Genomic DNA, 12,565 nt, shown 5'->3' with positions numbered 1-12,565 from the left:
ACAGGGCTGGCTTGAAACCAGTTTTAGGAGGTTCAATTCTTTCCTTTTTCGTTTAGTTTAATGTAGGTTGGTTCTTCAAATGTATGGTAGGGTGGAGGGCAACCATGCAGTCACTCTAGGTTGGTAGAGGGCTCTTCAATTAATGAGACTTTACGTTTTGAGGCGAAGGCTTCTCAGGTTATGTAGATTATTAGTATTACTGCTACTAGGGAAATGAAGGAGCCTATGGATGAGATATTTCATCTGGTATAGGCATCGGGGTAGTCAGAGTAGCGTCGGGGTATTCCGGATAAGGCGAGGAAATGTTGTGGGAAGAAGGTTAAATTTACACCTACAAATAGGATGGTGAAGTGGGCTTTGGCATAAGTTTTGTCTAGAGTATAGCCTGAAAATAAGGGGAATCAATGAATGAAGCCTCCTATGATAGCAAATACAGCTCCTATCGATAGTACATAGTGAAAGTGTGCAACAACATAGTACGTATCGTGTAGTACAATGTCTAATGATGAGTTTGCTAACACGATACCGGTTAAGCCCCCTATGGTAAAGAGAAAAATAAAGCCTAGAGCTCAAAGTATTGCGGGAGATCATTTGATATTGCCTCCGTGAAGCGTGGCAAGTCAGCTGAAGACTTTAATGCCAGTGGGAATTGCAATAATTATAGTGGCGGAAGTGAAGTAGGCTCGTGTGTCTACCTATTCCTACTGCAAATATATGATGGGCTCATACAATAAAGCCTAAAAACCCGATTGACATTATAGCTCAAACTATACTTATGTAGCCAAATGGCTCTTTGTTTCTGGAGTAATATGTCACAATATGAGAGATTATCCCAAATCCAGGTAGAATGAGGATATAGACTTCGGGGTGGCCGAAAAATCAGAATAGATGTTGATACAAGATAGGATCCCCCCCCTCCGGCAGGATCAAAGAAAGTGGTATTTAGATTACGGTCTGTTAGTAATATAGTAATGCCGGCAGCTAGTACTGGTAGAGAGAGGAGTAAAAGGATGGCTGTGATTAACACTGACCAGATGAATAAGGGGGTTTGATATTGAGATATTGCAGGGGGTTTTATGTTGATAATAGTGGTAATGAAGTTTATAGCCCCTAGGATGGAGGAGATGCCTGCTAGGTGAAGTGAGAAGATAGTTAGATCTACGGAAGCTCCTGGGTGGGAGAAATTTCCTGCTAAAGGAGGATAAACTCTTCAACCTGTCCCAGCACTGGCTTCTACTGCCGCAGATGCCAGTAACAGTAGAAAGGAAGGGGGGAGAAGTCAAAAACTCATATTGTTTAGGCGGGGGAAAGCCATGTCGGGGGCACCAATTATTAGTGGTACTAATCAGTTTCCGAAACCTCCGATTATGATGGGTATAACTATAAAGACAATTATGACAAACGCATGGGCTGTAACGATAACATTGTAGATATGGTCGTTGCCTAATAGGCTGCCTGGTTGACCCAGTTCAGCTCGAACAAGAAGGCTTCGAGCTGTGCCTATGATCCCGGCCCATGTGCCGAACAGTAGGTAAAGGGTTCCAATATCTTTGTGGTTTGTTGAGAACAGCCAACGGTAGGCGAACATAGGTGGGGGAGGGGGGTAGAATGGCTGAGTAAGCATTAGGCTGTAAACCTAAAGACAGAGATTAAAGTTCTCTTTTTACCAGCTCCGAGGTGATTTTCATGTTGAATTGCAAATTCAAGGGAGCAGTTAATTTCTGCCGGGGCTTCTCCCCGACTTTTTTCCCTGCGGCGGGAGAAGTAGATTAAAGCCAGTGGTTAGAGTATTTAGCTGTTAACTAAAATTTTATGGGTTTGAGTCCCATTAATCCAGTAAGGGCTTAGCTTAATTAAAGTAATTGATTTGCATTCATTTGATGTGGAATAGAATCTGCAGTCCTTATATATTTCAGAAATTAAGCGTGGTTTAACTTACTGAGGGCTTTGAAGGTCCTTGGTCTTACTTCACCTAAATTTCTAGAGGATGACTAGGGTTAGTGGAGAAATTGTTAAGAGGAGGGTGGTGAGGATAATGAGTAGGGGGATGAGGAGTATGGGTTTTGTATTTTCGAATTGTCATTTTATTTTTGTATTGTTGGATGTAGGGAATATTGTTATGCAGGTGGTATAAATTAGGCGTATATAAAAGTATAAGTTGAGTAGGGTTATGGTAATTATAATGGAGGGGATGATGAAGTTATTGCTTTTTGTAAGTTCTTGAATGGTAATTCATTTGGGTAGGAAACAGATTAGTGGGGGTAAGCTTCCCATGGATAGGAGGGTGGTTGATATTAATGGTATTAGTCAGGTTAGTTTGTTTCAAGTGCAGGATAGTATAAGAGTTGTGGTATTTGAGTTTAGGTTGAGAGTTAGGAATGCCGTAGTTGTCATAATAGTGTATATGGTTAGGTAATAGATTGTGATATTTGGGTTGTAGGTTAGTGTTATTATTCAGCCTGTGTGAGTAATTGAAGAATATGCCATGATTTTGCGTAGTTGTGTTTGGTTAAGGCCTCCTCAGCTGCCTATTATAACAGATAGAGTAGAGAGGGTCAGGAGAATATCTGTATTGGTTGAAGAATGTATTTGGTATATAATTGAGATGGGAGCTAGTTTTTGTCATGTGAGGAGGAGCAGGCCAGAAATTAAAGATGTCCCTTGGGTGACTTCTGGGATTCAAAAGTGGAAGGGGGCTATTCCTAATTTTATGGCTAGGGCTGTTGTGATGGCTAGAGATGAAAGTTGGTTGATGTTGTCTGTTGTGGTTCAGCATCTGGAGAGTAGGTTGTTGGAGATAATTGCTATTATGAGGATTATAGATGCGGTGGATTGTATTAGGAAATATTTAATAGCGGCTTCTGTAGAACGGGGGTTTGTTTTTTTGATTAGAATTGGGATGAAAGCTAGTATATTTATTTCTAGGCCTGCTCAGGCGAGGAATCAGTGTGAGCTTAGCGTTGTAATGAGAGTGCCTGTGATTATGGTGAGGTAGACAATAAGTTGGGCTAGTGGGTTAATTAGTACGGGAAGGGTATAACCAACATTTTCGGGGTATGGGCCCAATAGCTTATTTAGCTGACCTTACTTAGGATGGAGTGTGGTAGGTAGCATGGAGAAATTTGGGTTCTCAGGGGTAGGTTTGATACCTATAATCCTAGAAATAAGAGGATTAGGGCCTCTATCATTTACTTTATCAAAGTAACTCTTTTGTCAGACATATTTCTAGGTTTGCGGAGGAATACTGGAGATTGCAACAGGTGTTGAGATATAGCATATGAGAAGAGCGAGTGTAAGTGGGAGGAAATTTTTTCATAGTAAGTGTGTAAGTTGATCATGGCGGAATCGAGGATATGCCGTTCGGATTCATAAAAATAATGAGGTTAGAAGAAGTGTTTTGGTGGTAAAGCACGTTGTAAATAGTTCTGGGGAATTAATAGAGTATAATGTGCCTACGAAGATTGTGGTTATTAGGGCATTTATTATAATGATATTTATGTACTCAGCCATGAAGAACAGGGTGAATGGGCCTGCGGCATATTCAATGTTAAAGCCTGAGACTAGTTCCGATTTGCCTTCTATGAGGTCGAAAGGAGCTCGGTTTGTTTCAGCTAATGTGGAGGTGAATCATTTTATGGCTAGGGGTCATGATGGTAGGAGGAGTCAGAGGTGTTCTTGTGTTGTGATAAGTATGAGAAGATTAAATGAGCCGCTTATTAGTAAGACTGATAAGAGAATAATATCAAGAGTGACTTCATATGAGATTGTTTGGGCGACAGCTCATAGTGCTCCGATTAGTGCATAGTTTGAGTTTGATGCCCATCCTGATCATAAAATGGAGTAGACAGTTAGACTAGATGTGGCTAGAATAAATAAAAGTCCTAGATTGAAGTTAATTAGTGGATGGGGTATGGGAAGGGGAGTTCATAGGAGAAGAGCAATGGAAAAGGCCAAGGCTGGTGCGGTAATGTAGAGAATGTTACCGTTTTAAGGGTTTTAAGGGTTCTTCCGTGAATAGTTTTATGGCGTCAGCGAAAGGTTGTAGCAACCCATAGGGGCCAATGGTGTTTGGTCCTTTGCGTAGTTGTATGTGGCCCAGTAATTTTCGTTCAATGAGTGTGAGGAATGCTATGGCGGCCATTACGGATATAATAAGGAGTAGGAGATTTGTTGTTGACATGGTGTTAAGAAGAGGAGTTGAACCTCTGATTGTAAAGTTTTAAGTTTTATGCAATTGCCGGGCTCTGCCATCTTAACAAACCCTGTTTTTGGGTTGGGTTGGTGTTATTTTGTTAGATTGAGATTAGGTCATCTATGGAATGAGGGCACTTTATGAAGTGGGCCTTATTTCTCTTGTCCTTTCATACAGGGAGAAATATAGAATAGATAGAAACCAACCTGGATTACTCCGGTCTGAACTCAGATCACGTAGGACTTTAATCGTTGAACAAACGAACCCTTGATAGCTGCTGTACCATTAGGATGTCCTGATCCAACATCGAGGTCGTAAACCCTATTGTCGATATGGACTCTGGAATAGGATTGTGCTGTTATCCCTAGGGTAACTTGTTCCGTTGGTCAAGTCATTGGGTCAATTACAGGTGCTGGTTCGCTTTGGCTTGTGTAGTCTTAGCGTAGGCTGTTCGGAGGTTTAGTTATGCTCCGAGGTCACCCCAACCAAAAATTTTTAATGCAGGTGTGGTGGTGTAAGGGTCTGTGGATTTGTATAGTTTTGATTGCATTAATAAATTAAAGCTCCATAGGGTCTTCTCGTCTTATTGTTTCATGTCCGCCTCTTCACGGATAGGTCAATTTCACTGGTTGAAAGTAAGAGACAGTTGAACCCTCGTGATGCCATTCATGTGAGTCCCCATTTAAGGAACAAGTGATTATGCTACCTTTGCACGGTCAGGGTACCACGGCCGTTGAGTATGTGTCACCGGGCAGGCAGTGCCTCTAATACTGGTAATGCTAGAGGTGATGTTTTTGGTAAACAGGCGGGGTTAAGTTTGCTGAGTTCCTTTTACTTTTTTTAACCTTTCCTTAAAGCATGCCTGTGTCGGGTTAACAGTGTGAGTAATACTGACTTGTTTCTGTTTGTTAGTGTTAGGCTGTTAAGCATCGGTGAAGTTTTTCGGTCTGATTTAGGCTTATGCGGCGGAGAAAATGTTCATGTTACTTATATTAGCATTGTTGCTTCTATGAAATGATAGATTAATCCAATGTGGAATAAGGAGTTTAGTGGTGTGTTTGGAATTTTTATATAATTGATGTGGAGCTTGAACGCTTTCTTAATTGATGGCTGCTTTTGGGCCAACTATGGAGGTCAGATTTTTTACTCTCTATACAAGGTTTTTTCCTGATGTCTGAAGAGCTGTCCCTCTTTAGACTAACAATTAAGTTTACAGGGGGATTGGGTAGTTCTACAGGTAAACTTAAGGTTGAACTAAAATTCTATCTTGGATAACCAGCTATCACCAGGCTTGGTAGGCTTGTCACCTCTACCCATAAATCTTTTGTTGTTCTAACTATTGAAGTTTAGGGCTAAGCATAGTGGGGTCTCTAATCCCAATTTGAGTCTTAGCTATTGTGTGTTCAGAAATTTTAAAGCCACTTTTGTAGTTTATTTTACATCAGCTAAGGTTTTACAATTTAGATGGAGTTTAGCTTTATTTGACTAGATCTAAAACACCCTTTATGCCGGTTTTTATTAGCTTGGGTTAATCGTATGGCCGCGGTGGCTGGCACGAAATTGACCAACCCTAGATTGTAGCATAGCTTAGTTAAACTTTCATTTATTGCTAAAGGTTTGTCACTGCTGTCTCCCGTGGGGGTGTGGCTGAGCAAAGTGTCTTGAGCTGCATTGTGCGTGCTTGATACTTACTCCATATGATCGTAGTGATTTCTCGGGTGTCTTCACTGGGGCAGGGATGCTTGCATGTGTAATCTTGCTAAGAGCTAATAGAAAGGCCAGGACCAAACCTATTTGCTCATGGGGTGTGCAAGTCCGTCTAGACATTTTCAGTGTCTTGCTTTAGGTGAATTAAGCTACATAAGCACGGAGAGAAGTATAGTTGTGAGGTGCTGTCTTTCGGGTTGTGACAATGAGGGCCCATATTTAGTAGTGAACAAGTGCATGAGAGCAAGGAAGTAGGAAAGAGAAGGAGTGGGATGAAGTTAAGAGGGGTAAAGTGAAGTAATTTTGTGTTAGTTGAGGAAATGGCAGTTGAAGTTGTGCACACCTAAAAGATGAAAACGCGATCTCTGGCTAGGTGTGTGAAAGCTTTTGTTTTTGGGGTTTGGCAAGAGTAAATTTTTGGAGAAGAAGTCAGAGATGGGGGTGGGGGGGGGTTGTTGATAGTTTCCTGCGTTATTTGCAGTGTGATTGAAAATGGATTACATGGTAATTATTGGTATGTCCTACAAGCATGAATTAAATAACACCTTGTAAAACTTATGTGGGGCTAGGATATTGAACGTAGGTGCGATTAATAATGGCATGGACTAGGAATCAAAGACAGGTTCTGCGGGACGTGTTGTGGCGGGACCAGCTTTCTGCGATGGGGTCGCGTGCAGACCAGAGATAAAAGATACCAAATGCATGGAGAGCTCCCGTGACTGGTTAATAGGGTGATAGACCCGTGATCCATCGAGATGTCTTATTTAAGGGGAACGTGTGGGCGATCTTAGTTATATGGCCCTGAGGTAAAGAACCAGATGCCGGATACAGTTCATTATAGCTACCCCCACGATTTATGGGCCCGGAGCGAGGAGAGTAGCACTCTTGTGCGGGATATTGATTTCATGGAGGATGGTGAACAAGGGACACCTAAGTGAGGGGGGTATCCGTGGTGAGGAGGATTAATTTAACTTGGATGTTAAATTAAATCTCACCACTCCCATTCAGCATAGTATTAGAAGTTCTCATGAGGGCAATCAGGCAAGAAAAAGAAATAATGGGTATTCAAATAGGAAAAGAGGAAGCCAAATTCTCTCTGTTTGCAAATGACATGATTGTATATTTAGAAAACGCCATTGTCTCAGCCCAAAATCTCTTTAAGCTGATAAGCAACTTCAGCAAACTCTCAGGATATAAAATCAATGTGCAAAAATCACAAGCATTCCTATACACCAATAATAGAGAGAGAGACAAATCATGACTGAGCTCCCATTCACAATTGCTACAAAGAGAATAAAATACCTAGAAATACAACTACCAAGGGATGTGAAGGACCTCTTCAGGGACAACTACAAACCACTGCTCAAGAAAGTAAGAGAGGACACAAACAAATGGAAGACCATTCCATGCTCATGGATAGGAAGAACTGATGTCGTGAAAATGGCCATACTGCCCAAAGTGATTTCTAGATTCAATGCTATCCCCATCAAGCTACCACTAACTTTCTTCACAGATTTTGAAAAAACTGAATTTAATATGGAACCAGAAAAAAAGCTCATATAGCCAAGACAATCCTAAGCAAAAAGAACAAAGCTGGAGGCATCATGCTACCTGACTTCAAACTATATTACAAGGCTACAGTAACCAAAACAGTATGGTACTGGTATCAAAACAGATATACAGATCAATGCAACAGAACAGAGGCCTCAGAAATAACATCACACATCTACAACCATCTGATCTTTGACAAACCTGAAAAAAACAAGCAATGGGGAAAGAATTCCCTATTTAATAAATCGTGTTGAAAAAACTGGCTAGCCATATTCAGAAACCTGAAACTGGACCCCTTCCTTATACCTTATAGAAAAATTAACTCAAGATGGATTACAGACTTAAATGTAACACCTCAAACCATAAAAACCCTAAAAGAAAACCTAGACAACGCCATTCAGGACACAGGCATGGGCAAAGACTTCATAACTAAAACACCAAAAGCAATGGCAACAAAAGCCAAATTCACAAATGGGACCTAATTAAACTAAAGAGCTTCTGCACAGCAAAAGAAACTATCAGATTGAACAGGCAACCTACAGAATGGGAGAAAAATTTTCCAATATATCCATCTGACAAAGGGCTAATATCCAGGATCTATAAAGAACTTAAACAAATTTACAAGAAAAAAAAAAAATCAAAAAGTGGGCAAAGGATATGAACAGATACTTCTCAAAAAAAGATATTTATGTGGCCAACAAACGTATGAAAAAAAGCTCATCATCACGGGTCATTAGAGAAATGCAAATGAAAACCACAATGAGATACCATTTCATCCCAGTTAGAATGGTGATCACTAAAATGTCAGGAAATAACAGATGCTCGAGAAGATGTGGAGAAGTACGAATGCTTTTACACTGTTGGTTGGAGTGTAAATTAGTTCGGCGATTGTGGAAGACAATGTGGCAATTCCTCAAGGATCCAGAACTAGAAATACCATTTGACTCAGCAATTCTATTACTGGGTATATACCCAAAAAATTATAAATCATTCTACTATAAAGACACATGCACACATACGTTTATTGCAGCACTATTCACAATAGCAAAGATTTGGAACCCACCCAAATGCCCATTAGTAATAGACTGGATAAAGAAAATGTGGCACATACACACCACGTAACAGTATGCAGCCATAAAAAAGGATGAGTTCATGTCCTTTGCAGAGACATGGATAAAGCTGGAAACCATCATTCTCAGCAAACTAACACAAGAACAGAAAACCAAACACAGCATGTTCTCACTCATAAGTGGGAGTTGAACAACGACAACACAGGGACACAGGAAGGGGAACATCACACACCGGGGCCTGTGGTGGGGTGGGAGGCTAGTGGATGAATAACATTAGGAAAAATACCTAATGTAGATAACAGGTTGATAGGTACAGCAAACCACCAGAGCACGTGCATACCTATGTAACAAACCTGTACGCTCTGCACATGTACCCCAGAATTTAAAGTATAATTTAAAAAAAATCAAAACAGAATATTAATAAGGAAACAGACTACTTAAAGGTGGTATAAAACAAATATTTCTGACAGAGGTATAGAGAGCACTCCTCAACATCAGGATACACACCCTTCTCAATAGCTCATACAACATATTTCTTGATAGACCACCTCTTAGGCCAAAAAAGAAGTCTTACCAAATTTTTTAAAACAAATTTTATGAATTATTTTATATGACTAAACTCAAATGCAAGTATACAACAATAATAGAAACTGGAGAAAAAAAAATGTGAGGCATGGTGGCTCACGTCTGTTATCCCAGCACTTTGGGAGGCCGAGGCAGGTGGATCACGAGGTCAGGAGATCAAGACCATTCTGACCAACATAGTGAAACCCTGTCTCTACTAAAATGTGAAAAACTAGCCAGGCTTGGTGGCACACATCTGTAGTCCCAGCTACTCAGGAGGCTGAGGCAAAGGAATCGGTTGAACCCAGGAGGCAGAGGTTGCAGTGAGCCGAGATCGTGCCACTGCACTCCAGCCTGGAGATAGAGCAAGACTCCGTCTCAAAAAAAAAAAAAAAAACCATATATATATATACACACACATAGGAATTTAACAAAACACTCGAGCACGCTCTTATGTAAAGGTTGTAATAGTTAATATTGTAAAGATGTTCATCCTGGTCAATCCTGGTCAATGTAATCTACAAATTTAATGAAATGTTTTTCAAATTTCTCATTGTATTTTTGAAGAAACAGAAACAGCAACCCCAAAAGTATATCGAACCCCAAAGGCAAAAGAGTTCCCATCAATCTTAAAATAATAATAATAATAATAAAGGAATGCTGCAGGCATTAAAGTTCCTGATTTCAAAAGACATTACAAAGCTACAGAATTAAAACAATCTGGTATAAGGATGAAAATTAAACTAATGAAATAGAATGCAACCCATATATATATACTTTAACATGTATGGTCATATGAGGAGTCATTTACATAGCAATAATTATTACTGTAAGCTAACAGGTAAAGGCAATGCAAATTTCCGTCACCAAATCATTCAGTAAATACAATTTGAAATATAAAAATACTGGAATATCACTCAGTTTTCAAAAAGCAGAAAACAGTCTACCAATTATAAAGATAAATCTTGATAACGTTATGCAAAATGAAATGTCAGCCACAAAAAGACAAAGATTGTAAGAGATAGATAGATAGAAAGCATTTACACTCTTAGAAGCAGATAAAAAGAAAAAGGTGCCCTATTTGCTTAACCCCCAACAGCAAGTAAGTTTGTCAGTCATCCATGACAAAAATGTGTTAATGAGAGAATCAGGCATCATGGTTAGTATCTGTAATGACAGCTACATGGTACAGTAAGGTTGGAGAATTGCTTCAGGCCAAAATATTACGACCAACCTGGGTTATGCAGTGAGACCCCATCTCGGAAATAAGTGCCTTTAAGAGAGCTTTGAGATCCAGGGAGGGAATTGTGAAACTTTGCTGAGCCCAAGATTGAGGAGCACCCTTTTCAGAAGGCAAGCTTTCATTTAGGTGGCAAACTACAGGACCCCTGCTCTTGACTACAGACCAGAAAATGTCCCACCCAACTCCATCCCACTGAGAATTTTGTACTTACTCTGTAAGCATCCCAAACTTCTCCCAGCCACAGTCTGTGAGAGGTCTTGGTCTTCCAGAAGCCTGGAGAGATACCCATTTAGAGCCAAGCTGGCAGGCCTGCAGACCTTGGTCCCAATAACAGTTCCATGACTCAGTTCCAGCTTCCTAAGCCACAGTTCATCGCCAGTTCTGCCTATGTAGAAACCCACAGTGACCTCAGAAATCCTCTCTGGTACTCAGTACAAGCCATACTAATCCACATCCTAATATAAAGCCCACCATATGCAGACCTGACTGCAGAAACCTGCCCTAGCATCTATCCTACTGAGCAAAGTCCTGAAGGATATTTACTGTGTCCAAAAGTAAAATGGGAATTACAACTACCCAAGTCCTTTATGATAAGCTGACCCTAGTGCAGAGCCAGCAGCTTTGTGACCAAGCTACAACCCCGCTCTACTACAAACCCAGAGGGCATTCTATCACCCTGGGGGCCCAAGAAAGGAAGATTTTTACCCTCTGAAACCAGTTTATCAAAACTTTGAGGTGTTTGCTCCTTCAAATTGAGACACCAAGCAAAAGTATATTGTGCCCATCGTCAAAGCTTCTATTTTAACACAGCACTTGATGTATGTGGAAGAAAAATTAGTCAAAAAATTTTTAAAGTCATTGAAATTGAAGACAAGTAAAACATTGCTGCTTGTAGATCATGCAATGCTCTCTATAATAAAACCATAAATAGTACATTAAAACCTTTTAAAACTAACAAATACACTCAGTAAATTAGCAAAATATAAAATTAACATACAAGTTATGATTCCATACACTTAAACTATCTGATAAAATAGAGGAAGAAAACAATCTTATTTAAAATAGCACTAAAATAATAAATATCTGAGGACAAATTTAACCGAGGAACTGAAAAACTTTTCAAGTGAAAGATTTATCAATGAAAAATAAGAAAACACAAATAAATTTAAATACATTTTCTCTATCGATTCAAAGAATAAACGCTAAAACACCATATTATCCAAAGTGATCTCTAGATTCAATAAACTTTCTATCAATATTCCAGTGTTTTTTTTTCACAGTAATGAAAAATACAATCATAAAATTTACATGAAACTACAAGAAACTGTGAATAGCTAAAGCAATCTTGAAGAAAAAGAAAAAAGCAGAAGGACACCATACTTTATAATTTCAAACTATATTTCAAGACTATAATAAAAACCGGATGAAATGTGCAGAAAAATGAACAAAAAACACCCAATAATACAGAAATCACTACTCTCACACATTTCAGAGATGATGGAAAAAGAGAACTTAAAAGATAGTCTAACGTGGAGTGTCTTAAAATTATGCAAACATCTGTGTGTCCACAAAAACAAAAACGAAAACACTCAGATTGCACACTCTCTTGTATGCCATGAACAGTACTTTGGCTGTCACTGTAAACTTGAAGGAAGATTACTGAAGGGAAAGAAGAATTCTTTGATATTTTAAAAGCAAAAGAGAGAAGATGCCCCTGTGTGAGAGAAAATTTAAAAATAAAAATAAAAATTAGGCTTTCCAGAAACTATTTCTTTTGGAACACTGCTTCCCATATCACTTTAGGGACTTGCTTTCTTCTTGACTTTGGACCTGTCATCCACGTTGTCTGTTGTATTCACTCTCACCTACCTGGGGGTTCTTCCGCCATCTCATGTCTCTTCATATTCCAGGGCTCTTTTCCTTGCTCCAGAAAAATGATCAGGTCTGGCTTAGGGACAGCAATACCTGTTTTATTAAAAATAAGTAACATGCCTCTTGCTCATATTCTCCAATTAACAACTTAATAATGTGCTCAGTAAAGAGGATTTAACACAATATTCTAATACATTTATCCCAAAATACTAAATTACAACAGAAATTTCTAAATATTTAGAAAATACTCTAATTTTGTGGGTTCTTACTTTTATCACCTGGTACTACTGAATTAAAAATTGGTGGTGGTAATTAGATTTTAAAGTGTGAGCAATAATATTTTATGCCAGTAAAATTTTGAAATTA

The 12,565-nt window shown here is 39.3% G+C and overlaps 2 protein-coding genes across 2 annotated transcripts in view; both read right to left on the bottom strand.

Moving 5' to 3' along the window:
• LOC105464255 (zinc finger protein 729-like) overlaps positions 1–12,565 on the bottom strand; it is a 424,831-nt gene that overhangs the window by 180,843 nt on the left and 231,423 nt on the right.
• Positions 1–12,565, bottom strand: part of LOC139360528 (zinc finger protein 728-like) — a 50,393-nt gene that overhangs the window by 18,383 nt on the left and 19,445 nt on the right. The window contains 2 exon segments of the mRNA XM_071088046.1: positions 10,539–10,712; positions 12,197–12,292. Of these exon segments, the coding sequence (XP_070944147.1) occupies positions 10,539–10,712; positions 12,197–12,292 (270 nt within the window).

This window comes from Macaca nemestrina, chromosome 20, assembly GCF_043159975.1.
Source record: "Macaca nemestrina isolate mMacNem1 chromosome 20, mMacNem.hap1, whole genome shotgun sequence".
Taxonomy (NCBI): Eukaryota; Metazoa; Chordata; class Mammalia; order Primates; family Cercopithecidae; genus Macaca; species Macaca nemestrina.
This window is presented reverse-complemented; position numbering and strand designations above follow the sequence as displayed.